Below are 25,356 nucleotides of genomic sequence, written 5' to 3'. Positions count from 1 at the left end.
GCAGTCAATGGAATAAGAGTGAGACAGATTACTCTGGAGTTAGAAGACATTCTCTCTGAGTTACTCTCTTACCAAGAGTGTAAGAGAGTAAGACAGGTTTAAAGGTATGTCACTGGGTAAGATTTTGGGAAGAGTAAGACATATCTACTTTGCTTTTGGAATAAAAGACAGTTTTAATTTCATTTCAGAAAGAAAAACACAAAGGTCTGTCTCTCTCTGTTTCAGATACTGACAGTAACGTAAAAATGAGAGTGAGACCGTTCTCATCTGGAGTTATGAAATGAGCGTGAGACAGATTTATTAGTAGTTATGGAGGTGGAAGTGAGACATGTTTACATCTACTCAAACACAGAGAGAGAGACAGATAAGATTTTATGACCAACATTAGGTTGACTATAACGAGAGTGAGAAAAATTTTATCCAGGTTTATCTAAAGTTGCTGAATAGAGTGAGACAGATATTAAACTGCACATGTAAGAGAGATGAGTGAGACAGGTTTAAAGGCAGCCAAATGGAATGAGAGTGAGAAAGATTAATCTGGAGTTAATGAATGAGAGTAAGACAGGTTTAACGGTAGGTTACTGGGTGAGAGTGAGATCCATCACCTACAGGTCTGAAAAGAGTACGACAGAAATTGAGTGACAGATCTGTCTTGCTGTGGGAATGAAAGTAAGACAGTTTTAATTGCATATTGGAGAGAAAAAGACATTAGTCTGCCTATACTGTACTGTAAAGATATACTGACAGTACGTATACTGACGGTAACTGTAAATGAGAGTGAGACAGATTTCATCAGGAGTTATGGAATGAGAGTGAGACAGGTTTCATCAGGAGTTATGGAATTTGAGTGAGACAGGTTTTATGTGGAGCTACTGTATAATGGAGGCAGTAAGACATTTACAGGTGTAGAGAGAGTTTTGGAATGAAAATGAGAGATATTTAATTGCACACAGAAAAGAAGAGTAAGACAGGTTTTTCTCAAGTTATGGGATTAGAGTCAGATTTCTGTGGAATGTCAGTAAGACATTAAATTGCACCTATGAAGAAAGTGAGACAGGTATTTCATTGCACATATGAAGGGAGAGTGAGACAAGTCTATGGTCTTCAGTGAAACACATTTTACCCCCTCTAACCGGTTTCAGTAGTCTGTGTGGAATAAACGCCTTACTTCTCTTATAAACTTGTACACTTATATAATAAATAAATAAATAAGTTCTAAAACACATCTAGAGTGAGACAGGTCTAGCTGCAGGCATGGGGCGAGAGTTAGCCGGTATATAAATAAAGCAAGGGTCACAGACGGGGGCGGGGTTACTGAAGCGCACAGTGCTGGAGTTAAGGAGGCTCAGTCCGCTCAGCCGTGGTCACGAAAATGATCTCTCTCACACACACACACACACACACACACCCAGACAGACAGACAGACAGACAGACTAATGTTTTGCTTTACAGAGCACAATCAACACTCCGCAGTGACGAGTTCAGCACATGCATAGCTTTCCTATAAGAACACTCTAACGACGAGCTCGCAGCTCCGGGAAAAGGTGCGGGACTTCTGTAGGGAAGAATAAAAACAAAAACGACACTTCGCAGCGCTTAGATTAGAAGAGAGAGAGAGAGAGAGAAAGGAGACGCTTCAGCTGTGTGACCCCTGCACGGCTCTGGCTCACAGGATGTCGAAGATGCTGCTCGGTGCGTGGTAGCGATCAGGGAGAACCCTCATCTTCAGGGTTCCATCAGCACCACAGGTGAAGATACGGTTAACGGGACGGGTCTCGATCTGCATCACGCCGGCACCAATGTTACGGAAGATGGACTGCTTGGCGTGCTCGGTGCTGAACGAGTGCATGAGCCCGTGACCTGATAACTTCCAAACCTGCGGCGAGAAACCGGGAAGGAAACGCTGTGAGGAAATCAGTTAAAGCACAACACTGGCGTCCCTCAGGGCTCGGCTTTAGGCCCAGTGTTAATATCATTTCACTGCAGTTTACATTAAATTCTTAAATAAAATAAAAGTGTTTATCGATCACACACTATTCTAAGCTCCCAAGAGAAATAGTAGTGGCAATAAATAATTATCCTAGCTACGTACACTCACCAGACGAGCTTCCTGAGCTTTATTTCACTTCCTAACTTCTCTACACACGTTTAAAAGAGATATGTTTGTCTTCCAAACTGTGGCTGAGGACGTGCGCAAAAAAAAAAAAACTCTGTTCTGGTGTTCGTACAATGTCGCCCAACACTATGAAATGTAAAGTGTGAAGCCTCCATCACCCTCACCTTCATGTTTCCCTCGGCTGAGCCGGTGATGAAAAAGTCCTCGCTGGCGTCCAGAGCTAAAGCTTTGATGGCCGAGTCGTGGGCCTGGAAAGTGTGTAACAGCTGCCTCTGACGGAGGTCGAAGATACACACGAAGCCCTTCCTCCCTCCAGAGATGATCAGCTGCTGCTTCGGAGCGTACTGCAGAACTGTAGCACCGTTCTCATGGCACGGGAATGCTGGATACCCACACACACACACACACACAGACATAGAGACAGACAGATTAATCCTGCTTCTGGGATGAAGGTAAGACATTTTTTATTTGCACATAAATGCAAGAAAAAATCTTATCAATGGAAACAAGAGTGAGCCGGTTTACATTTTTAATCTAGAGCTAGGAGTCGGATGTAGAGGGAGAGGGGGGGTTAATGTTACTGAAGCACAGCGCTTATTTTTAAATAAAATAAAGATTAATGATTGATCTTTGTTGTCAACAGATGTGTGTATGTATATATATATATATATACACACACACACAGTATGCGTGTGTGTGTTTACCGTGCACCATGGTGTTACTGGGAGAGATCAGAGTGTCCCACAGACACACATTCCTGCAGGAGAGAGAGACATAAAGAATAAATGTGTGTGTGTGTGTGTGTGTGTGTGAAATGTATATACATTGCAGTTCATGACAAACAGGAGACACGGACCTGCCGTCAGTGGAGTGCCCTGCTGTAGCGATGAGACTGGAGGAGGTGATGAAAGAGAAATCACCACACACCTTACTGTGACACTGCCAACTCTGAGAGAGAGAGACAGACAGAGACAGAGAGACAGACAGGCAGAGAGAGAGAGAGAGATGTGTAAATAAAGAGAATAATAGATCACACTGTACCACTTTAAATCCTTTTATTATGTCGTGTACCCCTTTGCACACGTCTCTTCACTCACCAAATATGGCTTGGGGTTTGAGGAGGTTTGATTCACCTGCCACAGGCTTAAAAACCCCTCACCATCTGCCACCCCACACTGAGAAAGAGAGAGAGAGAGAGAGAGAGAGAGAGATCATAACTGAACTGAGGTTTAAGGCTCTTCTACAGGTTAATGTTATGACAGACGATTCTTTTGTGTTTCAATCCCGCATCTCCACACTGACTCCAAAATCATTTTTAAAAACCTATTATGTGTATGATACAGATGAACTGGTCGATGGGTCAGTGAGCAGAATCGTTCGGTTATCAGTTCAACTGGCCGTGATCAGTCGTCAGCCTCAGACAGATGTCCCAGGCACAGGAGCTTCTGAGCGGCGCAACGTCTGTCTCTGATCAAAAACTGTCTGGGTCAGAAGTCGTCATGTAGTCGCTCAGTCTGTGTGCTCTCTGTCAAGTTGAGTTTTGAAAGTTCGGAGGCGTTTGAGAAGGTAAAACATCACCGTTTCTTTATAATCTTACAGGTGGCGCACTCTGAACTCTTCGCACATTTACATCCAGTGTGGTCAGATGGACTGCTTGGGTGTGACCGGTGATTCCCATCCCTAGTGTGTATATACTCTGTGTGTGTGTGTGTGTGTGTTATACTGTATATACACACCTTATTGCCCTGCGAGTTGAAATAGAGCCGTGTGACCCGGGCGTTTCCTGCCTGTCGGAAGCAGATGAGCTGCTGAGGGCGATTCCATTCAAACATCCTCACACTGCCATCCTGAGCTCCGGTCATATCTACACACACACACACACACACACACACACACACACACACATATTCTGTCCAGCTTTAAACCAATCAGGTCTGATATGCAAATGATCTGAAACTTCACTTTTTCACTTCACACTGAGTATAACGACCTCGATACGAGTCTCTATAACTGGAGATGAGCAGAGTGTGTTGTCATGGTTACACACTCTGATACTCAATTCCACTCTGTGTCCTAATATGATGAGTGTGTGAGTTATTCGGTGTACTCACAGTACTGGTAAATGGGATGTGACGTCATTCTCTTCACATTGTTTAGGTTCCTCTTCACAAGCTGAGGAAAAAAAAAAAAAAAGTGGTGTTTAAATAACTTTCTGCAGAGGTGTTTCCTCTTTGTTGGAGTCCTGTTTTGTTTCCTGTGTTTATTCTGGTGTTTGTTCAGTGTTGTGTTGCTGTCTTCATGCTACTGCAGTGTTGTGTCTATTCAATGTCATGCTGGTGTTTAACTCTTACGCATCCTGAGGTGGATCATTGTGTCCTGTGTTGTCTTTACTCAGCTGCTGCACTGGTATTTACTTGGGAGTTTATTATGTACTGTTGAGACGTCTATTCAGTGTTTACTCAGTGTTGTCTTGTTGTCAGGGTGTCTATTCAGTTAATACAACTTTTATAAACGCTGTACTGTTCTAGTATTTTGTCCTGTTGTGTGATGGTGTTTATTAAGCTGTTTTGCTGGTGTTTATTTGAAAGTTAATTTAGTGTTGCATCAGTGCTTGTTTAGAGTTATACTAGTCTTTATTCAGTGGTGTGTTTCTCTGTTAATTTTGTGGTGTCCTTATAGTGTTTAATCTATCATTCCACGGTGTTTTGGTGTTTGATTAGTGTCGATTAAGTGTTCTGGTGTTTAATTAGTGTCGATTCCGTGTTCTGGTGTTTGATTAGTGTCGATTCGGTGTTCTGGTGTTTGATTAGTGTCGATTCGGTGTTCTGGTGTTTGATTAGTGTCGATTCGGTGTTCTGGTGTTTGATTAGTGTCGATTCGGTGTTCTGGTGTTTGATTAGTGTCGATTCCGTGTTCTGGTGTTTGATTAGTGTCGATTCCGTGTTCTGGTGTTTGATTAGTGTCGATTTGTTGCTCCTGGGGTTTGATTAGTGTCGATTTGTTGCTCCTGGGGTTTGATTAGTGTCGATTTGGTGCTCCTGGTGTTTGATTAGTGTCGATTTGGTGCTCCTGGTGTTTGATTAGTGTCGATTTGGTGCTCCTGGTGTTTGATTAGTGTTGATTCGGTGTTTTGGTGTTTGATTAGTGTCGATTAAGTGTTCTGGTGTTTAATTAGTGTCGATTCCGTGTTCTGGTGTTTGATTAGTGTCGATTCCGTGTTCTGGTGTTTGATTAGTGTCGATTAGGTGTTCTGGTGTTTGATTAGTGTAGATTACGTGTTCTGGTGTTTGATTAGTGTCGATTTGTTGCTCCTGGGGTTTGATTAGTGTCGATTTGTTGCTCCTGGGGTTTGATTAGTGTCGATTTGGTGCTCCTGGTGTTTGATTAGCGTCGATTCGGTGCTCCTGGTGTTTGATTAGTGTTGATTCGGTGCTCCTGGTGTTTGATTAGTGTCGATTCGGTGTTCTGGTGTTTGATTAGTGTCGATTCGGTGTTCTGGTGTTTGATTAGTGTCGATTCGGTGTTCTGGTGTTTGATTAGTGTCGATTCGGTGCTCCTGGTGTTTGATTAGTGTTGATTCGGTGCTCCTGGTGTTTGATTAGTGTTGATTCGGTGCTCCTGGTGTTTGATTAGTGTTGATTCGGTGCTCCTGGTGTTTGATTAGTGTTGATTCGGTGCTCCTGGTGTTTGATTAGTGTTGATTCAGTGTTTTGGGGTTTGATTAGCGTCGATTCGGTGTTCTGGTGTTTGATTAGCGTTGATTTGTTGCTCCTGGTGTTTGATTTGTCTCGACTCTGCTGCAGCTTCCTCAGTCAGTGCTGTGCAGGTATTTATTCAGCGTGACTGAGGATGAACTCGAGTCGGAAAAACGAGGGATATTTCTGATACATGTGTATGTTAATGCATGTTTGGGAGAGAGTGAGTGTGTGTGTGTATTATCAGCGGTAGAGGACACTGGGCAGTGTGATGACGCACGCTGCCACCTTGATGTATCTGGTGTTGATTGTTGTGCACTAGAGCTCTGACACACTGTGGGTTCTTATCAGCGCTTACAGCCAGTGTTTAGACCAAATACACACTGTTTGTGTTACACTGATAAAAAAATAAAACACACACAAAAATATACAAAACTCCATCTCTTCTCTCACACGCTCACATTGTGTCTGTGTGTGTACATAGCTATATACGGTCTACATTCTACCATATTTGGAGGTCTATATTTTATCCACTATACATATGTGTGTGTGTGTGTTCAAAACATTGTTGATGTGCTTTAATGTACAGAAATCTCAGCTGATCCGTACCACGCTAGCGCCCATGCTAGTCTGTCCGCTGCCGAGCCACGGCATGGAGGCGGAGACAGGCATCGGTGGAGGGGCGAAGGGGGCGGAGCTTGACTGTGCGATGTTGGTGTGGGAGGAACGATAGTCGTCTTCAGAACTGAGAATAACAAAAAAAATTTATATTAAAGTTAGTTTTTAGTTTTACAATTCTTCCTCACACACACACACACACACACACACACACACCTGCGTGACTCCTTGTCGAAGTCGTCCCCGATCCAGGTGTACGACTGCGCAGCCAGCAGAGAGGAAACGTCCACTTCCTGAACATCGTGAGTCGAGGCCAGGACAATCTCGCTAGGTTTAGCCTACACACACACACACACAGCATTGTTTATCATTAGAAGTCGATGTAATTTATTTTGTATGATTAATGAAATAAAACTTTTTCTACCTTATTGATAGCGAACGCCATGATGATGTCCGATTCCTTGTGAATAATTTTAGCTTTGCCTCCGGGGTACCCGAGATCAGCCTCCACCTACACACACACACACACACACACACACACACACAGACAGTTATCTCACCGGTGTAACCCTTCAAATGAGGCACTGAAGTTAGCTATAGACACCAAAGCTGAATGGTTGTCTGGTTAATTGAAGGTTAATTGAAGGTTAATTGCATAAACCAGAAGCCCTGGGTCCGGATCAGCTGATATACAGAGAGGGGGTTTAGTGCTTAACACCTGTTAGTACAGTGTACAGAGCAGAGATGCTCCTGTGGGGGGTGTGAGGAAAAGTGTGTGTGTGTGTGTGTGTGTGTGTGTGTGTGTGTGTAAGTGTGTATAAGGGCATGTGTAAGTGTGTATGTACATCAAAGCAGGTTCACAAGAAGGAAAAAAAGAAGCTCAAAGCCTGGAGGAGAGAGTAACACACACACACAGTCAATACTACCTTGTTGTTTTTGTGTGATCCTGCTACACAGTTGTGTGTGTGAAAGTCCACATGGTTCTCTAAACACTGCACGATACACACCACAACAACAAAAAACACCACAAAACACACCACAACACAAGAAACACAACAAACACATGCAAAGAGAGAGAAATAAAATAGAACTGAGTCCTGAACAGCAATCTGGATACATCGTGTATGTGTGTGTGTGTGTGTGTGAGAGAGACTCCAGCTTAACTTATCACATTGTCACTCATTGATACTTTTTATATCTTATTTGTTATGATCAAATAAAAAAATACAATGAAATTAATTAATAATTAACAACAAATTACTCAAAACAGGTTTATTTTACCTAATTTGATCAACAGTGCATATTAATTAAGTATGCAAATTACTGTATGGATTGCTTAATTGACTCATGATTGGTTAATTAATTCATTAAAGATTAATTCTGACTGTACAAGTCAGATTTAAAGTCATTTACTTCACCCCCTGTACATGGTGGTGTTCCTCAGGGATCCGTTCTTGGCCCTCTTTTGTTTGCCCTTTTACACGCTTCCTTTAGGCTCAATACTCCAGAAACATAATATTTACTACTGTTGTTACGCTGAATGTTGTTCCAACTATATCTTCCAATCAAACCAGGTAATCACTTTCACTTAAATCATCTTTTTTTATGCCTCAATGAATTCTAGACCTGGATAACAAAAAACTCTGTTATTGAATGAAACTAAAACCGAAGTGATTCTACTGGGTCCTGCTGCTACTAACAACTCAATTAAAACACAGGACACACCCACCCACACACACGCACTATAAAGGGGAGTCATCAGTCTCACTGACTCTGACCCCTTTCATTACCTCACTCTGCTTCCTTTTCTTGGTGAAGATGTAGCGAATCAGAGTCTCCTGGAGGACTTCCTGTTTCACCAGGAAGTGCCAGAGCCGGCGGGCGGGGAAGGAGAGGCGGTGCTTGGCCCTATGGAGAGAGAAACAGAGCGGGAGAGAGAGAGACAGGGGGAGGGGGAGAGACAGAAAGAAGGGGAGAGAAACATTCCCTTCATCCTTCTGAGCATCCTGATTGGTGTGATCTGATTGGCTGAGAGTAAACATGCAGGGAGAGAGTGTCAGGTGTCAGTCATTCAGAGACGAGAAGCGTGCGTGAGTGTGTGTGTGTTTACTTGAAGGGCGTGTTGTCGGGCTCCAGCATGGCTTTGAGGCGCAGCGCGGCGGGACCTCCGCCCAAACTGGCGTCCGCAGGGAAGGTGTTGATGTAGTTTGGAGGAGGACCGTCAAATCTGTCCATCTTCTCCTGCAGCTGCTGCTCCCAGCTCTCCATCGACTTCAAGACCGAGTTACACAGTGGGGACGAGACAGGCAGGTCTGAGAGACAGGGACATAAATTAATGCAAGATGAAAGATAATGTGTGAGACAGAGAGACAGCAGGGAGAGGAAAAGAGTAAGGAGGAAAAAAAAGGGGATAAGAACAGTAAGACAAAGAGAGGGGGAGACAGAGCAAGGCAACAAGGAAAGAGAAATAAGGAAGAGGACAAGTGAACCAGATAAAGAAGAATAAAGAAAAAGAAAGAAGAGGAAAAGAGAAATACAGGTGTGTGTGTGTGTGTTACCTGTAAAGTCAAGCCCTGTGATTGGGAGAAAGTTCTTTACATTGTGTAGAGCGAGTTTAACCATCACCAAGCGGATCAGACACCAACTACAGAGAGAGAGAGAGAGAGAGAGAGAGAGAGAGAGACATGTGCTTTAATATAATGTTACCATTTATACACAGCAGTACTTCGGCACATGAACCGAAAATTTGTCGCGATAAAAACAAAAAATTTGTTTCAGCAAATAATGCATTTTTGGCAAACAAGCGACCGAACAAAAGAGAACGCCGACTAAGTCACGTGTACATCCAGGAGATGTCAGTGGAAACCCAGGGGAAGAGTGTTTACGTATTCTTTTATTTGTGGGTTTTGCATTTTGTGCAAGATTTAGTGAAGACGTAACATCAGGGTCCCAAGAACGTTTACGTTTCAGTTAAGTGAGGTTTACTTCATATTTACTTCAAATTTTACTTCATATTTACTTTATGTCTGTACAAATATTTTGATTGTTTTTATATTCCAAAATATGATTTAGGGTTTTAGGGTTATATGGTAATTTATTATTTAGGGTATAGGGTATTATTGGTAATATTTCTGGGTGCCTGGAACAGATTATCTGTATTTACATTATTTCTTATGGGACAATGTGATTCACAATACAAAATCTCGCCTCTGAGACGGATTAAATACGTACATCAAGGCACCTCTGTACTTAGATTTAGGGTATTCAATCTGTGTGTGTGTGTGTGTGTGTGTGTGTAACCTGTATGAGTTCGGGTCGCTGTGCTCGGTCATCTGTGTATCAGACAGAAAAGCATCGTCCTCCTCTTCCTCATCTTCCTCACCGCTCTCATCAGAGTCATACAGAGCTCCACTGTCTGATAGAGGCAGGAAGGGCTGCAACACACACACACACACACACACACACACACACAGTCATAACAATGATAAGTGTGTTTTGTGTTTATGTATTTTATTAGATAATTCAGTTACTATTTCATCTTTTTTTTTACTTCTTCATTATTTTATTTATCTTTACATCTCACTTATTTACAGTTCTATAGATCAGACAAAATAGAAAGTTGTACACTCTCAGACTCCATTCAGTCCCCTTTAAATGTTTTTATTCCGTGTTTGAACCTGATGACTGAATTAAATTCATTGAGTTACTCTCTTGTGCCAGCTGAAAAGGGGTGCACTTACTTTTGCCACGAAGTAATCCCACATGCTGAGTTCCGGGGGGATGAACTTCTCCTTGTAGGCGGGGCGCTCGGTGGGGATCGGAGGGGGCGTGACCTGGGTCTCTTTAACGGGCCGACCCGGAACCAGCATGCGCATGTTAAACCTCCGGCGCTGACGGTCCACTTCCTCAGAGGGAGGAGTCGGGGGCGGGGCTACTGAATTAACGAGAGAGAAAGAGAGAGAGAGAGAGAGAGAGAGAGAGAGAGAGAGAGAGAGAGAGAGAGAGGCGGAGAGGGTGATGTTAGTTAATTATTTTTTCATTTTATCCACACTGTATTAGTGCACCAACTGATTTATGTTTTCATTCAGCCAATCAGAGACAACTTCGTGGTCATGTGACCTACATCACAGTGTTCCACAGCTACTGAAAAAGTAGAATAATAAAATAAAAGAATAATTTTATTTTTTTGTGGATATTTCCTGAAATGCAGAGACTGCAAATGATGGTTAAATTTAAATTTAATTATTAGGTTTCGTTTAAAAAAAAAAGTTAAGAGACTCACTCACACACACCAATGAGGACTTCATATTTAAACACTTGAAGTTTCCATTTTTAGATTTTGATTACATCATGATCCCGAGATGAAAATTACTTCAAAACATTTACTCGTTATTAAACTAAATAGTTCAAAATCTAAATAGTTCAAAATCGGATTTTGTGAATTTAATAACTGCCTTTCACTCAAATTCACTCACACACACACACACACACACACACACTTTTGTATGTCACATTCAGGTGATTGGCTCCGCCCACTAGTTTACACAAACAGGTAGAAATTAAACTAATAAAAAAACTCATTCACAATAATGCTGCAGAAAATATTACTTATGTCTCTCTCTCACACACACACACGATCACAAACCTTCACCGCTGTCCTGGTTCACTTGACTGGGAACGTCTAAGTGCAACACACACACACACACACACCACACACTCTTTCACACACTCTTCAATATTGATTTAGGACAAAATGCAAAAACACAACTAATCAATCAAACATTACACGACCTCATCCAGTACCACGAGTGTGTGTGTGTGTGTGTGTGTTATTTACTGAGCACTACAGGCTGTGTGATACACACTCACTACCTGATAAATATAATTAGACATTAGATAAGCAGTAAAGTAAATATAAACAGTCTAGAGAGTGTGTGTGTGTGTGTGTGTGTTGGTACTTATGTCCTGTTATTACTGTCGAAGGATGAACACTGTGATAACTTCAAACACAAACACAGATTCACCCAAAGCGCACACGCGCACGCACACACGCGCACGCACACACACACACAAACGTTGCCATGGTAACAACATCATGGTTCTGGGAGAGAAAGGTGATGAAGAGGAGACAATCTGCGAGTGTGTGTGTGTGTGTGTGTGTGTGTGTGTGTGTGTGTGTGTGAGAGGTACTCTTCACCTGCTGGTCTAAATCCAAAGTGTTATCACACACACACACACACACACAATATCTGGTAATGTGTAAATGACACACACATGCTTAAAAATAAAAACACACACAGAATCTATGAATGTGAAAAAGACACACGCATGCTGAGAGATGAACACACACACACACACACACACTGCCTCACTCACAACTCTCCGGCTGCGCGTCCGTTTCCACAGTGCCGTCACCATGGTAACCAGACTGGGTATTATGGGATGTGGGTGTGACGGTGAGGGAGGGGGTGTCGCCTGATTCCTGAGAGCTTTCTACTGTGAATGTAGCTGACACACACACAATGCAGGGTTACACACACTTGAGCAGACACACACCCGCAGGTTCGTTCTCTCTCTCTCACACACACCCACACACACACACACTTCCACTCACCTGGCGCGATCTCGGGAGGTCGCTTGGGCTTGATGATGATCTTGGCTCCGCCCCCGAAGACGGCGGCCCACATGCGTGCGTTGAGCGGGTGGGCGGCGAGGCGGAACAGCTCGTTGGTGGAGTGTGTGCCGAGTCCGTGCAGCAGCAGGCTGAGATACACGGCCACCACGGCCTCACACAGCATCACGTTCAGACGCGGCTGGTCCTCGCCCTGGGAGCTCGCTAACAGACTGATCAGAGACGCCACGCCTGGGGGAGGGGGAGGGGAATAAATATAAATAAAAGGTAGGGGCAGAAATATTGGCACCCTCAATAAACACATGCATACGAATACGAATGTGAGATGACGGCAAGGGGGCGGGGCTTCTGAAGTATACTGAAAGATTACTAATAAATGTCACACAAACTATTCATAGTCAAACGTAAGAGTGTGTGTGTGTGTGTGTGTGTGTGTACCTGGCCAGTGTGCAGGAGTGGAGGTGGGCGTGGCCTGTTCTTCTATACTCTCTGTCCTGAGTCTCCGCCTCCCGCTGAGCAGCAGCCCCTGGTACACCATCCCTGTGAACTGGTTCGCCTCGGACTGACTGCTGACCCCCGAACAGTGTGTGTGTGTGTGTGTGTGTGTGTGTAGAGAGAGATTGTAGTAAAGAATAAGTAAGTCATCCAAATATATTATAAGAACACAGATCATTGTGTGTGTGTGTGTGTGTGTGATCTATACCTGTAGCTGTGGCTGTCACACAGTGCCTGGTAAATGCAGGCAGACAGAGAAGCAGCCAAAGTGTGCAGTGAGTTCACCTGAGACAAGAGAGAGACAGAGACAGACAGACAAATCAATCACCTTGTCCTTCAGAAACAAACTCCACAAAGACAGAACTGAGGTGGGAATCAAACCTACGACCCTAGTGGGGCTAAAGAATACAATAAATAATACATTTAAAAAAATTGAAAAACTGAAAAAAATCTAAACTTTGCAGGAACTTCTTTTAGTCTCACTCGGTCATCAGGTGTGTCAGGATGGGGCGGAGCCTCAGTCTGTACTATAGTGTGTGTGTGTGAGTGTGTGTGTGTGTCTGTCTCTTACTCGATCATCAGGTGTGTCAGGATGGGGCGGAGCCTCAGTCTGTACTATAGTGTACAGGATGTCCAGGATGTGGTTGTTCAGGTGCATGACGGGATTAGCCATGACGGTTTTAGTTGGAGCGATGCTAGCTGAGAGAAGCGGCAACGTTGTTGCCAACGGCAACGGGGACTGTAACTGCTTCACTGTCGTCTCCTAGGAAACAAAACGTGCAAACAAAAAATATATAAACTACAAACATGGTGCGTTACAGGAAGGACAAAAGTAATCTACAATCAACTGCACAACACACACACACACACACACACACACACACACACTGACCTGTTGCGACTCCTGCAGCAGGAAGAGCAGCTCCATGCGTACTGACGTGACTCCGCCCCCTTTGGCCCCGTGCAGGCTGCAGTAAGTGAGGAAGACTCTGAGCAGCGCCTCGTTCTTCCTCAGCCAGGCTTTACGTCTCTCTGAGTGCAGCTGTTTGGCCTGCAGTCTGCGTCTGTCCTGCAGGTGGCGCTCGTACACGTCCGTCTCGCCGCTCCGCTCGTACTCGTCCATTTCGACCGACACGCTGCCGCTCCATTTCTCCAGCTCTCCCACCGAACCCTGACTGTCCACCTGAGGGGCACAGAGACGCTCAGCTACACCAGACTCACTAACGGACACAGTGACCATAAAGACATCACTGATCACTGGACTGATATGTCATGTACAACTAAAGTTAGCATTACATTATTGGAATTATTCTTCTTCTTTATTTTTTATTTTTTTAGTCACAAAAACAACCAAAAACAGAGAAGAACCACTGGTGCTGTTTTATTTGCCTAATTGTTATTTTTTTGCACAGCCATGTTTGTACAGTTAGTTAAAACTAAATAAAATTCAGTTCATCATGTTGCCTATTCAGTACAAAAATAAACGAAGGGTATATCACTATACTGCACAATCCTGAGCCCAAATAAATATACATATAAATACATAGGGGTCAGGATAGTGCAATATAAAGTGACATCTATAAAGTGACACATCCCTTTTATTTTTTAAATATACTGTATATATACAGAGTCAGCCAAAAACAAGTATACACACTTCAGGAAAAAGGAAAATAGTATAATGTATATTACATAATATTATTCTTATTGTTGTTGTTCTTCTTCTTCTTTTTATTATTATTAATTAATGTATAATGTACTGTATAGCAATAATTTTTTTATTTAACTATTTACTGGAGTTTTTCTTTTCCTAAAGTGTGTATACATTATTTTGGCTGACTCATACTGTATTTATTTATAAAAACATAATAATGCAAAATATGGCTAAAAAAAACACTTTTTTTTAAAGGTGCATTTACACTAAAGATTGTTTAGTTCTTAAAAATTAAAGGTCATGTTTATTGTTTGTTGTATGTAGTGGAACACTTTGATCTTTTCCGATGACCACCTTCAACGTATACTTCACTGATTTTACTGAATGTTTAAGTATAATTATGAACGTGCTAATGATTTCCTCTAAGTAAGTAATTTCCTAGTTACAGTATATTTACGTACAGTATAATCGAAACCTTGTTTGTTATTTGTGATAAAAGATACAGGCCTGTTTTATTTCCCTCGTATCAGTTACCCCTGAAACACCACCACGACACTTTCTTCCCACACACACACACACACATAATCCGCTCTGATAGGGATACAGAGATTTGGTGACCCACCTTGTAGTTACAGATGCGGTGCATGGCCTCGATCTCCTTCTCCAGCCAGCTGTAGAGCTGGAAGCGCAGTTTCCCTCCGTCCACCTCGTACCCGGTGGCGAGCGTCCGCAGCTCCGTCATCAGGATCTTCAGACACGCGCGGAACTTCAACTGCTCCGCGATCACGTCCACCTTCCACTCGCTCGCTGTCTTCTCCACCTCCCCCTCCTCCTCCTCCACGTCCTTCTTTAGCTCCTCCTTCATCATCAGCCCCTTCTTATCCTCTTCTTCATCGTCCTCGTCCTCGTCCTCATCATCGTCTCCCCAGTCCAGCTTTAGCTCGTCGTCCTCGCTCTTCACCAGCGGTTGACTCCAGTCCAGGTCAGATGCGCGGGCGGGGTTCTGGGCGTCGCCGACGTTAGCGGTGGACGCTCCGTTACTGAGAGACGAGGACTTCTTGGTGACTTTGGGTATTTTGGACAGCACCTCGAGCGCCAGGACGGGACAGCCCACTTTGAAGTGCGCGTTGGCGGTGGTGAAGAAGAGCTTGCGCTCGATCAGGTTGATCTGGTCGGGGCCGCTGTTGCGCTCGGAGCCGTCGGGAGACGCGAAGTGCCTGCGTACGATCAGAGGGTGCGTCCGCAGGTAGTTATAGAAACTGAACACCATCGGATTACACGACTTCACCATCACCTCTGAAAAACACACAAACATCAAAGTGAGTGAACGATCTCGTACACCGCGGCATGCGGCGCCGTAACCACCGGCGACGGGTTAAAGACTGACCCGGGTTCTCGTCGTCCTCTTTGGGCGTCTGCTCCAGCAGTGTGTCCAGCGAGCGCGTGTAGTCCTTCATGATCCAGAAGGCGATGCTCCTGAGGAACGGGTCCGGGTGCATCCTGACGCAGGAGAACCCGGTTCCGTCCCGCCTGCAGCCCAGAACCTTCTCGTACAGGACGCCCTGACACGTGGACGAGCTCTCGAAGTCGGACTCGTACAGACGGGCCACGATCATCGCCAGCTGGATGTCCTCCATCTTCTCCAAACACACCTACACACACACACACACACACACACAGGACAACATGTTTCATACACTCAGTGTATACGAGAGTAATGTAGAGTATATGTGTGTGTGTGTGTGTGTGAGAGAGAGAATCATATGTAAATGTAATATAAACTGGCAGGTGCATCATGTTACATTAGATCTACAATATGTGAACAAAAGTAAATGCACCCCTGATCGTTACACATGAACGTTTCATTTCATACAGTCGCCCTGTATATCCTTTTTTGTTTTTTTTAAAGACAATGCATTAATCTAAGTTTGAAATTAAATTAAAGTGTTTTGGAAGCATCTTCAGGGTTTAAACTATAAAAACTGCCATTTATAGGCAAATGTCGATTGTTTTTTATCACGTCTCAAATTCTCATTTTCTTTCGTCGTTCTCAATTCGCGCATAGGAACGTAACCGCCGCTGATTTCGGTTGTTGACTGTATTTATTCTGTGAAGGCTTTCTACTAGATGTTGGAGCGTGTGTGTGTGTGTGTGTGTTCATTCACACTCTCTACAATGTGATTAAAGATCTCAGGCGCTGATGATGAGATCAGGCTCCAGTTCATCACAAAGCCGATGGTCCAGCAGGGTGTGAGTTCAGTCGGGACACTCGAGTTCTTCAGCTCACACACACTGAGTCAGCAAGGAGTGGGTTTAGTGAGTTGTTGAAAGAGGTGTATGTGGGTGTATGAGTCAGGGGTGCACAAACTTTTGAACATACAGCTTGCATGACACTGTATTAAGGCATTAGATGTACATGAGTGTAAATCGTCTTAATGTCGTTCTTTAATAATACGTCTACAGTAGGTGTGTGTGTGTGTGTGTGTGTGTGTGTGTGTGTGTGTTCACACACTTCGATGGCGTCTTTGAGTGACCCGGCGAGCAGGAAGAAGGCCGCTGATTGCTCAAAGCGCTGCTTCCCCAGCAGAGAGAACGCGTTCTTCAGCGCCGCCTTCCTCCAGCGATCCTCACTGAAGTTATGGCTGAAAAACTGAGTCATCTTCTCATCATGCTGAGACCTGCACAACACACACACACACACACACAACATAAGGTCATACTGTCCAAACCAGATAGGGAGATTTATAATAAAACCCTGGACCTGACACACACACACAGGTGTGTATGACTGCAGTTACCTGAAGAGACCCCACAGCACAGCTTTCTTCTTCATGGCCAGGTAGAAAAGTGCAGCATCCAGGGGATCGTTATTCCTCTGAAACGCTGCTTTGGCCACCTGAAACACACAGGAAGAAAACTTCACACACACTGAACACCTGGGGTTTAGAGAAGAGAACAGGATCAGAGGATCAGAGGATCAGGACTGAACAGGTGTAACATCTCACTACTAACACAGAGTCTCAGTCCATTTAATGTATTACAGCTGTGAAAGCAGTGTTATGATGTGTTTAATATAAATACACTAAATTGTGATCCAGGTGTGTTTTTCTCCCAGTGTTAAAAGATCTGTTTCAGATGTGTTTGGGGTTTTAGATGTGCTGACGGTTTGCTTCAGGTGTGTTTTAGACATGTTCAACCTGTGTTAAAACTGTGTTCCAGGTGGGACATGTCAAAGGTCTCCTCCAGATCTCTGTTGGGTTCCAGATTCGCTGAAGGTGAGCACCAAGAGTGACGTGTTCCAGATGTGCTGAAAGTGTATCTCAGTTCTGTATAATGAGTTATATACAGTATGTCATATGTATAATATATAAAGTTAAGGGAGTGTTCCAGATGTGTTGATATTGTTTTCCAGGTGTGGTGTGTTCTGAGTCTGTGTTAAAAGATGTGCTCCAGATGTGGTGTGTTCCAGGTGTTTTGAAGGATCTGTTTTAGATGCGTGTTGGGTTTCAGATGTGTTTTAGATTTGGTAAATTCAAGGTGTGTTGATGGAGTGTTCTAGATGTGGTCTGTTCCAGATGTGTTAACAGAGTGTTCCAGATGTGTTGGAGTGTTCTAGGTGTGGTCTGTTCCAGATGTGTGGAAGGTGTGTTCCAGATGTGTTGAAGGTGTTTTCTAGGAGTGATCTGTTCCAGATGTGTTAAATGTGTGTTCCAAGTGTGGTCTGTTCCAGATGTGTTGGTGTGTTCTAGGTAAGGTCTGTTCCAGATGTGTTGGTGTGTTCTAGGTAAGGTCTGTTACAAATGTGTTGAAGGTGTGTTCTAGGTGTGGTCTGTTCCAGATGTGCTAAAGGAGTGTTCTGGTTCAGATGTGCTGAAGGTGTGGTCTGTTCCAGATGTGCTGAAGGAGTGTTCCAGGTGTGTTCTAGGTGTGGTCTGTTCCAGATGTGCTAAAGGAGTGTTCTGGTTCAGATGTGCTGAAGGTGTGGTCTGTTCCAGATGTGCTGAAGGAGTGTTCCAGGTGTGTAGAAGGGGTGTTCCAGATGTGTTTTATAGGTGTGATTAAATTATGTTTGAGATCGAGTGTGTTCCAAGTATAATAAGAGTGTGTTCCTGTTCCTTGAGCGCGGCCCTTAACCCTGCTCAGATGTGTAATGCGATAAAAATGTAAGTCGCTCTGGATAAGAGCATCTGCCAAATGCCGTAATGTAAATGTTTAGTTACAGGCGTGTTCCAGTTGTTCTCCAGTTCAAATTGTGTGTTACGGTATTACCAACATGAATTGTTCTGTGTTAAAAGTGAGTGTCGCGTCAGCTTTATTCAGGGTTAAAGTGTTCAGCAGGTGTGTTAAAGGTTTAATGAAGGCGTGGTGTTTTGAGAGTGTATTTCAGGTGTGTGTGTGTGTGTGTGTGTGTGTGTGTGTCACACCTTCTCCACCATGCGTCTGAGTGTGTTGATGTTCCTGATCCACCAGCCCACACCCACGGCCCGGAGCTCGGACCACTGCGGGTCTCCTCTCTGCATGGCCGGGATCATGTTCAGCATCTCCTCCTCGGCCTCAGAGTGAAACGCCCAGGCAAAGTGACACGTCGAGACGCCTACACACACACACACACACACACACAGTCAGGGTTAAGGTTCACACAAGGCAAGTGTGTTGGTGTTTGATTGACAGGGTGAGGGTGTTACCTTGGTGCAGCAGCTGCATGCGGTACAGAGGAGGAAGTGATGTAAGCAGACAGGTGTGTAAACGCATCGCCAGCAGGTACCTCAGACCACACTCGTCCAGAGCCTCACCACCTGGACAACACACACACACACAACAAAGAGTGTAAACATAATATTGTAACACAAACATACACACATACGTTTTACTGAAAGCCCTGCATCATGTGAAAGGACACACACACACACACACACAAAGAGCATGTCCCTGAACCTCTCAGATGTTCCGATGTCTGCTCACTCTGAGTCTGGAACGCTCTGCTCACGTCTCACCTTCTCTAAAAGACTAAATAAACACCAGCTGACCTGCTGCGGCGTAGGTACGAGGGGGGGGGGACGTGATAATCCTGTGTTTAATTAGTCTAGTGTTGGACATTAAGGACGTTTAGGGAGACATATTATCAGACACGATGTCATTTATTTTAATAAAAGAGATAAAAGTTAAAGGAGAGAGAGAGAGAGAAGGGTGTCGACTGGGCTATAAAGAGTATAATGAGAAGGATGACTGACATGGAGAATTAATGAAGGGTAAAGAGAGGAGTGTGTAGGGTACAGGGAGCAGGGTGTAGGGTATAGGGAGGTGGATGTAGGGTATAGAGGAGAAGGGTGTAGGGTATAGAGGAGAAGGGTGCAGGGTATAGGGCGGAGGGTGTAGGGTATAGGGAGTAGGGTACAGGAGGAGGGTGTAGGGTATAGAGGAGAAGGGTGCAGGGTATAGGGCGGAGGGTGTAGGGTATAGGGCGGAGGGTGTAGGGTATAGGGCGGAGGGTGTAGGGTATAGGGCGGAAGGTGTAGGGTATGGGGCGGAAGGTGTAGGGTATAGGGCAGAGGGTGTAGGGTATAGGGAGAAGAGTGAAAAGTATAGGGAGGAGGGTATAGGGTATAGGGAGTAGGGTGTAGGAAGGAGGGTGTAGGGTATAGGGCGGAGGGTGTAGGGTATAGGGCGGAGAGTGTAGGGTATAGGGAGGAGGGTGTAGGGTATAGGGAGGAGGGTGTAGGAAGAAGGATGAAGAGTGGAGGCAGAATGGAAATCCTCACCTCTGTACTGTTTATTAGTGGCTCCGCCCACCTCAGCGCTGGTCGTTGCCACGGTATCAGCGAGCGCCACCAGGAACATCTGCTCGAGGCGTGTGAGTCCGGGAAGGCTGGAGTGCATCAGGTGAGAGGACAGCACCTGGGCGTGTTCGGGTCCGAAGCAGGTAGGGCCGTACTGAGACAGGTCGATCACTCGGGTCTTCTTCTCTGCCTTGTCCGAATAGGCGAAGCTCGCGAAGTCGTCGGTGTTCACCGCGGTGTCATGGAAGAGCTCGGCGTACTGATCCTCCGAGGTCTTCTGCGTCTCGCGCTCCGGACATTTCACGTCATCGGCCAGTTTGTTTCTGTAAGACGTGTCGAGGTCGGCCGAGAGCAGCGCGTACAGCGGGAGAGGGGGGATGGAGTTGATCTCCGTGTAATCGCGGCCGCCGTCTCTTCCAGCGACGATCGTGTCCTTGCCGGTGCTTCCCGTGACGCTGATGGTACGAGAAAGGTGTCGTCTGGCTCCGCCCTCTCCCGCCACGGCGTCCCTGACCACGGCGACCTCACCGGCGATGCACTTGACCAGGTGGGACAGGATGGCCTTCGCACGTCTCACCTTCCCCAAGTCCATCAGCTCTAACAGCTGGGTGGGGTGGTACTGAGGCAGCGTCGGGGACAGCGAATGCGCCGCTTCGAAAAGTCCGCCGTCTTGTATGACGGCGGGAACTCTGATCACGTCGTCCGTCATCTCGATGGCGCCTTTTTTCGCCATGAAAGTGTCGTCATTTTCCTCAGAGTCGCCGGGCTTCTTATCCTGGTACCACTGAGCATAGACGTGCATCTCGCAGTCCATCCCGATCACCAGGATTCCGTCTCGGACCCAGGACAGGGAGACGGGAAGAGACGGCGTCCCGTCCACGGAGGAAACCAGATCGACGGAGCGCAGCAGAACCCAGCGGGAGCGGACACCTTGTTTAACGCTGCCCCCTAGAGGCAGGGTGACCACAGCCACGCCATCCTTTCCTCCGGTTTGTTCCGACACGATGCCGGAGATCCGTCCGTACATCAGGATGAGGGACCCGACTCCGACGGTGAGGATGTGCGATCCGTCTTCTTTCGAGAGCCAATCCAGGTGCACGAAGTGTTTGATGTTGGGGTTCTGCTTTCTAACAAAAAGATCTGACTTGCTGTAAACCACCAGGTTGCTGTCCACGCTGATTCTGGGATCCAGAGCACTGACGGGTTTCCCGAAGTCATCCAGATGGATCGTCTGCTCCAGGACCCACTCGGACCCCCCTGTGGATTCGCACTCGAAGATGGAGACGTGCATGGAGAAGTCTTTAGAGCTCGAGCTGGGCTCGAGGGAGACCAACTGTTTGAAGGCGACAGCGAGCCGTCCGGTGTAGGAGCAGCTGACGGCGACGGGGCGACCCGAAACGGTCAGGGCGCTGTTGTTGTCCTCCTCCTCGTTCAGGAGGCACCACGGCTCCCAGCGGTACGAGGGACAGTCTTCTGAATCGACGGAGCATCTCCAAAACCTAACGCGTCCGTCTGAACACGCCGTCACGATCAGATAGGGAGCCAGACACACCGGGTAAATGGAGGAGGAGCTTAAGTGACCTGAGCAGGAAATAAATAAATAAATAAATACTCTTTTGTGGCAAACGTTCTCACTGTTCAATGGCCAGATTGACAGGGATTCACAAAGTACCTGCGGACGGTGTTGCGCGGATCACCTCCACCCCCAGGGGGAGCTCCAGTCTGTGGCTGTAGACGAGGGTGGAGCTGAGGATGAGCCTGCTGGCTGACTGCAGGTTAGCCGAGGAAGACGAGCGAGGAAGAGGGCTCTGACCCGGAGTCGACTCGGGAGACGAGTCGAAGTTAACCAACATGTTCGGAACCATCAGCTGGTTCTGGAAGGGTTGAGCCTGTGGGGGGTCGTCTGAAGGACATAGGACGCGGTTTACAAGAAAAAATAAATAAATAATGTGCAATTCTTGTAAAAACAGATCCTCTATCTTATATAAAACTAAACATGTCACAAGTAGCAACCTAGAGAGGATCAAACACCCCTCACACATCACGTCCCCTAGTGGCAAGATCCTAAATCTACACAGAACCTTAAAGACACAACTGATGAACAAACATGAACGACTGATTGATTACAAACTTCCCCCTCAAAGATAACCCAACCAGCCCTTAAACTTTAAAAACGTCCTCATGAGTTACTTTCTCTCTTCTGAACTCGTGTTTTATCATTTGTGTGAATTCACATGAACAACTTGAATACATTCAGCTCCACCCACAAGATGTGACTGTCACGTGGTTGCCATGATATTTAAAAATCTATTTAAAAAAAAGTTTGTAATAATTATGGTCATGATGTCACAAACGTGTCTAACTATGTCAAAAAATGTATGTGGAAAATTTATTGACACCCCCCCCCCCTTTTTTTTTTTTTTTTTTACGTGTCCTGGAGCTAAATTACTAGGTTCCTCCTAAATACAACAGCATCATGTTCATGAACCCGGTGTTCTGATTGGATCTCTGGACATCTCGATGTCTGGAAGTCCTGTCTTATATGTCATAAGTCACACTTTTAAATGGACGCCTCATTTAAAAAACGAACACAGTCAGGGTTTTAATTGGAACTTTGGGCGTCTCATAAAACCAAGTGAGAGTCTGTTGATTGGATCTGGTAAGCAAGACGCCTTTGATTGAACATGAAGCCACATTTATGATTGGACTTTAAGTGACACTCTAACTAGAAATTCTTTTTTTTTTTTTTTTTAAGATTGGACTTACTTTAGATCATATAAGAAGGTAAAAAGTAAAATTTTCAATAAGATTTCTAGACGTCTTGTATAGAGCTGAGTCACGCTTTTCAGTGTCTCTCTCTTTGTGTGTGTTTGTGTAAGTTCCACTCACCCACACACGCGTGCACAGACTTCAGATGAAGGTGCCACATCTGCAGTACAGAGTTTCTGTTCTCGTCTTTCTCGATCACGACCAAGAAGAACTTCTCGGAAAACGGAGGCGGAAGAAACTCTGTCGTAAAAGAAGAAGAAGAGTTAGGAGGACAAAAAGATGACAGCGGAGGATGAGGATGAAGATGAGGACGAAGAGTGTGTACCATCAGCTGATGGGAAGTCCGCAGTGTTTACGTCGGTGATGTCATCGTGAGGTTTGTATCCTAAGATGAAATCCTCCTGAAAGACGTGGAGCAGCTGCGTGCTCGAGCCACACTGCAGAGACAACACACAGACACACACTTACACTTACAAGACTGTATTATGTATGGTTATGACGATAATGGTAATTTAAACTGTAGCCCACACACACACACTTTACCTGGTTAGTGATAACATCTAGCTCGATGATGCAGCCGGGCCGAGCCGTGGACTGCTGACTCACAATGTTAAAGACCTCACCTACTAATTTCTATACACACACACACACACACACACACACACACAGAGAAAGAGAAAGACCAGGTCAGGCAATGTAACAAGGTTGTAAACAGCACACAACTTCAACACACATGTTTAGAAGTAATTATTTATTAGAAGTATTTTTTTTGTTGTTGTTGTTGTTGTTGTTGTTATTATTATTATTATTATTATTATTAACCGAGGTCTCTGGGTCAGACAGCTCGTCCAGAAGTTTCCGGGCGTCCACGACAGCTTGATAGAGACGCAGGTTTTTTCCATCCGACGCCACAAAACATGCGCTTGCAGAGTTACAGTACGTTCCTGATACACACACAGAGGGAAAAAAAATAAACTTAAACCTAAAGTTCTTAACTAGACATAAACAAATAAACTGTCACACTCACTCATCCTGCTGTTAATAAGTCAGTTATTACACTTAATTATGACGTTAGTCAGTTATACACTAAGCTTGGCTACTGAATAAGTAACAGAGTAAGTGTTTAGTTTAGCAGCGAGTCTGTGTATCATTAAACGTCTACTTTCTAGGAATTTTATCCCTCAGGTAGTTTGACTGCTGCTGCAGCTCTGACAGTGTTTATATATTTATATATTTTATATTTATGTTTTCTGACCGAGTACAGAGCTGGGGATGAGCGTGGGCAGCCAGGCGACGTTGGAGAAGGCGGCAGTGTGCAGGGAGTTGATGCGTGCGATTTCGGACACGCCCCCCGTACAGGAGAGAGGCCCGATGTGGTCGACGCGCCACAAGATCAGCTCGCTGTAGATGGCGTTGGGGTCGTGGAAGGTGCGAGTCGCCGCGTTGCCGCCCATCTCCTTCGGAGCGAGGCCTCTGGACGGACGCGGGGGGCGAGATGGGGCGCAGCGCTGGTCGTCCTGCCCCGGGGGCGGAGTCAGAACGGCGTTGTGATGCGAGGAGGTCAGGAGCAGGGGCAGGACGGTGTGGCAGGCGAGGTCGTTGAGGTGGAAGCGGTGTCCGCAGTAACGGAACTTGTGCGAGACGGTGAGAACGTTGGAGAAGGCGGATTTCTCGGCGAAGGTCACTGCCCACTGGTTCAGAGAGCCGTCCACGTGCTTCGACACCATCATGACGGCCGGGCCGATCACCGCGCCCAGGGACGAGGACTTCCTGTCCTGCTCCAGCACGGGGACCTCGGGGTCCCGCTCGGGGGACGTGCAGGCGTACATCATGATGTTCTTACTCAGAGAGTTGGCGTCGCCGGTGGGGAAGGCGACGGGGATCCGCGAGGAGAACGCCACCTGGGACACGAGAATTAAAGTCACCTGTTAATACTGAACCATGTGTACACACCAGGAGTGTCTACTCCAGTATTCACGGTACTGATTTTTTATTAATTAGGTTATTTTTGTTGTAAATACAGTAGGACAACCACAGACCTGGACCTGGCGGAAGATTCCGGGGATGTACTCGTCCAGGTACTTGATGTGCCAGACGAGGAAGGAGCCGTCGAGAGGGTGGATGGTGAAGAGCATGTCTGGGCTGCGGTTCCACTCCAGAGTCAGAGACTCCATCTTACGCTCCAGGAGGACGGAGGGAGGAGGGACACTGGAGCTGGAGCCGGGGGACGACGCCTTCGTGCTGCCGTCCTGATCGCCTTCCTCGTGCTCCGACGCCTTGTCCGACATCTCGTCCAGATCTACAGCACCCCACACACACACACACACACACACACACACACACAAGACGGTTTGTATACAGGGTAATCTTCTTATAGTGGACATGTACAGTATTTCGTCCATCACAGTTGTTCTTTCATTTGTACACTACTCCAGGACTTTTGATGTCTAGTACAGACAGATATCAGGAATAAATCATAAATCAGCATGCATGCAGGTGTGTGTGTGTGTGTGTGTGTTTGAGATAACATCATTTCCTCCCTCAGTGCATTCTGTTTTGTTATTGTTTATGTGTGTGTGTACCAAAGTCGAACTTGGCGTTGG

At 45.6% G+C, this 25,356-nt stretch overlaps 1 protein-coding gene across 10 annotated transcripts in view; it reads right to left on the bottom strand.

Moving 5' to 3' along the window:
* Nucleotides 1-756: 756 nt before the first annotated feature.
* dmxl2 (Dmx-like 2) overlaps nt 757-25,356 on the bottom strand; it is a 40,571-nt gene continuing 15,971 nt past the window's right edge. Inside the window, exons 10-46 of one of the 10 annotated variants that reach the window (XM_053499898.1) lie at nt 25,336-25,356; nt 24,793-25,052; nt 24,009-24,654; nt 23,576-23,697; nt 23,297-23,386; nt 23,079-23,190; nt 22,874-22,993; nt 21,657-21,887; nt 19,967-21,565; nt 18,893-19,003; nt 18,632-18,801; nt 17,006-17,103; nt 16,720-16,885; nt 15,595-15,859; nt 14,830-15,503; nt 13,449-13,739; nt 13,128-13,319; nt 12,765-12,841; nt 12,500-12,630; nt 12,044-12,292; nt 11,806-11,937; nt 10,170-10,363; nt 9,730-9,863; nt 8,988-9,073; nt 8,540-8,741; nt 8,220-8,457; nt 7,356-7,421; nt 6,854-6,940; nt 6,646-6,767; nt 6,421-6,556; nt 4,228-4,288; nt 3,853-3,980; nt 3,214-3,291; nt 2,973-3,064; nt 2,821-2,873; nt 2,281-2,498; nt 757-1,876 (exon numbers count right to left, since the gene is read on the bottom strand). The exon at nt 25,336-25,356 is cut by the window's right edge and continues 186 nt beyond it. In XM_053499898.1, coding sequence (XP_053355873.1) covers nt 1,667-1,876; nt 2,281-2,498; nt 2,821-2,873; nt 2,973-3,064; nt 3,214-3,291; nt 3,853-3,980; nt 4,228-4,288; nt 6,421-6,556; nt 6,646-6,767; nt 6,854-6,940; nt 7,356-7,421; nt 8,220-8,457; nt 8,540-8,741; nt 8,988-9,073; nt 9,730-9,863; nt 10,170-10,363; nt 11,806-11,937; nt 12,044-12,292; nt 12,500-12,630; nt 12,765-12,841; nt 13,128-13,319; nt 13,449-13,739; nt 14,830-15,503; nt 15,595-15,859; nt 16,720-16,885; nt 17,006-17,103; nt 18,632-18,801; nt 18,893-19,003; nt 19,967-21,565; nt 21,657-21,887; nt 22,874-22,993; nt 23,079-23,190; nt 23,297-23,386; nt 23,576-23,697; nt 24,009-24,654; nt 24,793-25,052; nt 25,336-25,356 — 7,862 coding nt within the window. In that variant the 3' untranslated portion in view covers nt 757-1,666. The remainder of the gene's footprint in view (nt 1,877-2,280; nt 2,499-2,820; nt 2,874-2,972; nt 3,065-3,213; nt 3,292-3,852; nt 3,981-4,227; nt 4,289-6,420; nt 6,557-6,645; nt 6,768-6,853; nt 6,941-7,355; nt 7,422-8,219; nt 8,458-8,539; nt 8,742-8,987; nt 9,074-9,729; nt 9,864-10,169; nt 10,364-11,805; nt 11,938-12,043; nt 12,293-12,499; nt 12,631-12,764; nt 12,842-13,127; nt 13,320-13,448; nt 13,740-14,829; nt 15,504-15,594; nt 15,860-16,719; nt 16,886-17,005; nt 17,104-18,631; nt 18,802-18,892; nt 19,004-19,966; nt 21,566-21,656; nt 21,888-22,873; nt 22,994-23,078; nt 23,191-23,296; nt 23,387-23,575; nt 23,698-24,008; nt 24,655-24,792; nt 25,053-25,335) is intronic. The other 9 variants (XM_053499899.1, XM_053499900.1, XM_053499901.1 and 6 more) reach the window with 9 other exon arrangements.

Source organism: Clarias gariepinus, chromosome 7, assembly GCF_024256425.1.
Source record: "Clarias gariepinus isolate MV-2021 ecotype Netherlands chromosome 7, CGAR_prim_01v2, whole genome shotgun sequence".
Taxonomy (NCBI): Eukaryota; Metazoa; Chordata; class Actinopteri; order Siluriformes; family Clariidae; genus Clarias; species Clarias gariepinus.
The sequence above is the reverse complement of the archived record's forward strand: the minus strand, read 5'-3'. Positions and strand labels throughout refer to the sequence as shown.